We start from the raw sequence: 2,217 nt of genomic DNA on the forward strand, positions 1-2,217 counted from the left end.
TATATATATATTTTTTTTTTTAAGTTAAACAAAAAGCTTTGGGTACTCTTTTTAACTGTTGTTCTTCTCCGGTGTTATTTTTATTGTTTGGTATGTAGGTAAACACTCAAGATTTCAGAGGCATTGTTCGGGAGGATGCTGTTTTATACCTATTAGAAATTCCCAAAGGTGATACAGTGACAATTTTGGCTCAAAGCAAATATGAAGGTGGGTACTTTTAACAAAATGTGTATGTACTTATGAAGCCTTTGGAGGTTTCAGAAGGATGCTATGATCTATTTTGCCAGTGAAACTACAGGTAACTTCTCTCTTGCTTATTCTTGACAGCATTTTAGTTACCTTTTCAGTAGCATACAAGACAGCTGTCTTCCATACTACAGAAATCATAGAGAGACCTGTGTGATATGTCTATCACAACATTTAATCACCATTTGCATTATTAGCTAGTAGAATCTTTTCTTAATCCTGGTAGCATACTGCTTGTTCCTTCTGCTTTTCTTTGTGTAGCTGCTGGCCTGAGATCTGGTGTTTACATTCCTTTTCTGCTGTGCCTTGGCAGTCGTAAGGTATTCACAGTCACCTAGCAGAAAGTGTACAATTGATGAGCAGTTAAGGAGCAAGCCTTTTACTTTTTGAGGGTGCAAGTTCATGCTTCCCTTTTGCTATAATGGCTATATTTGTACAAATATAGAACATTATTGATAATTATAGGTGCAGGGTATTGGTTGTGGATGCTGTTCTTTTGTGTATTTTTGAGTGGACTGGAAGAATTGAATGGAGTTAAATCCATCCGGTGACTGATCACTGGTGGTGTTCCTCAGTGGTCAGTAGTGAAATTGGCCCTTTTTAATTATCCTTATTGATTATCTGGATGAGGGAATTGATTGCAGCCTCCATAAGTTTGCAGATGACAGCAAGTTTGGAAGAAGTTACAGTGTGCCTTAGGAATGCATTACAGCAGAATCTGGACAGGCTGAATTGGTGGGTTGAGGCCAAGTGTATGAACTTTAAGAAGACCAAGTTCTGGATCCTGCACTTTGGCCATATAACCTCATGCATCACTACGTTCTTGGGGCAGAGTGGCTGGAAAGCTGTGCAAAGGAAAAGGACCTGAGGATGTTAGCTGACAGCTGGCTGAACATGAGCAAGAAGAGTGTCCAGGTGGCCAAGAACACCAATGGCATCCTGGCTTGTATCAAAAATAGTGTAGTCAATTAGAGCAGGGAGGTGAGCTTTACCATGTACTTGGCTCTCGTGAAGTCACACCTTGAGTACTGTGTTCAGTTTTGGGCCCCTCACTAAAAGAAAGACATGGAGGCTCAGAAGCATGTCCAGAAATGGGCAACAAAGCTGGTGAGGGGTCTGGAGCACAAGTCTTATGAGGAGCAACTGAGGGAACTGGGATTGTACTGGAGAAGAGGAGGCTCAAAGATTTTATCACTCTCTGCAGCCTACTCCTTGTAAAGAGATTGTGGTGAGAGGCCTCTTCTCCCAAGTAAATAGCGGTAGGACAAGAGGTAATGGCCTCAAATTGCTCTAGGGAAGGTTCAGATTGAATATTAGCAAAAATTATTCTTAGAGTGGTGAGGAATATTTGAACAGAGAGTAGTAGATGTAGCAGTGAGGGAACATGGTTTTGTGGGCATGGTGGTTATGGGTTGATGGTTGGATAGATGGTGTTCTTAGTCTTTTCTAGCCTTCATTATATGTTTCTAATTTAAAACTCTTATAAAAAATGACAGTTTAATCTTTCTTTCAAATGTAAAAATCATAAACTAAATGGAATTCCTTCTTTAGTATACAGAGACATCATGGCCTGTGGCAGAGGAGATTCATTCTTCATCAGAAGCCACTTTGAGTGTGAAAAAGAGTCACCACAGAGCTTAGCCTTCACCAGAGGGGAGATCTTTAGAGTAGTTGATACACTGTATGATGGCAAACTGGGAAACTGGCTGGCTGTGAGAATTGGAAATGAACTTGAAAAGGGTCTCATTCCAAATAGGAGCAGGTAAGCTGACATTCTGTTGTCCTATTCATTGTTAAAAAAGGTGTCTTTCTTTTTTAGAAAAGATTTTTGCTTCCAATGCCACACTTTTCTTCTTTGTTGTTGTTTTTCTTTTCTTTTTCTATCTTCCATACAAGAATGATGAAATTGTTCTGTCTTTACTTTCACAACAGTTGTTCCTTCAAAACTGTAGATTTTAGACCATGGTGTCA

At 39.6% G+C, this 2,217-nt stretch overlaps 1 protein-coding gene across 1 annotated transcript in view; it reads left to right on the top strand.

Annotated features, from left to right (window-relative positions):
* Window positions 1-2,217, top strand: part of TJP2 (tight junction protein 2) — a 52,268-nt gene that overhangs the window by 40,892 nt on the left and 9,159 nt on the right. Inside the window, exons 12-13 of the mRNA XM_010725719.3 lie at window positions 99-207; window positions 1,798-2,008. Of these exons, the coding sequence (XP_010724021.1) occupies window positions 99-207; window positions 1,798-2,008 (320 nt within the window). The remainder of the gene's footprint in view (window positions 1-98; window positions 208-1,797; window positions 2,009-2,217) is intronic.

This window comes from Meleagris gallopavo, chromosome Z (assembly GCF_000146605.3).
Source record: "Meleagris gallopavo isolate NT-WF06-2002-E0010 breed Aviagen turkey brand Nicholas breeding stock chromosome Z, Turkey_5.1, whole genome shotgun sequence".
Taxonomy (NCBI): domain Eukaryota; kingdom Metazoa; phylum Chordata; class Aves; order Galliformes; family Phasianidae; genus Meleagris; species Meleagris gallopavo.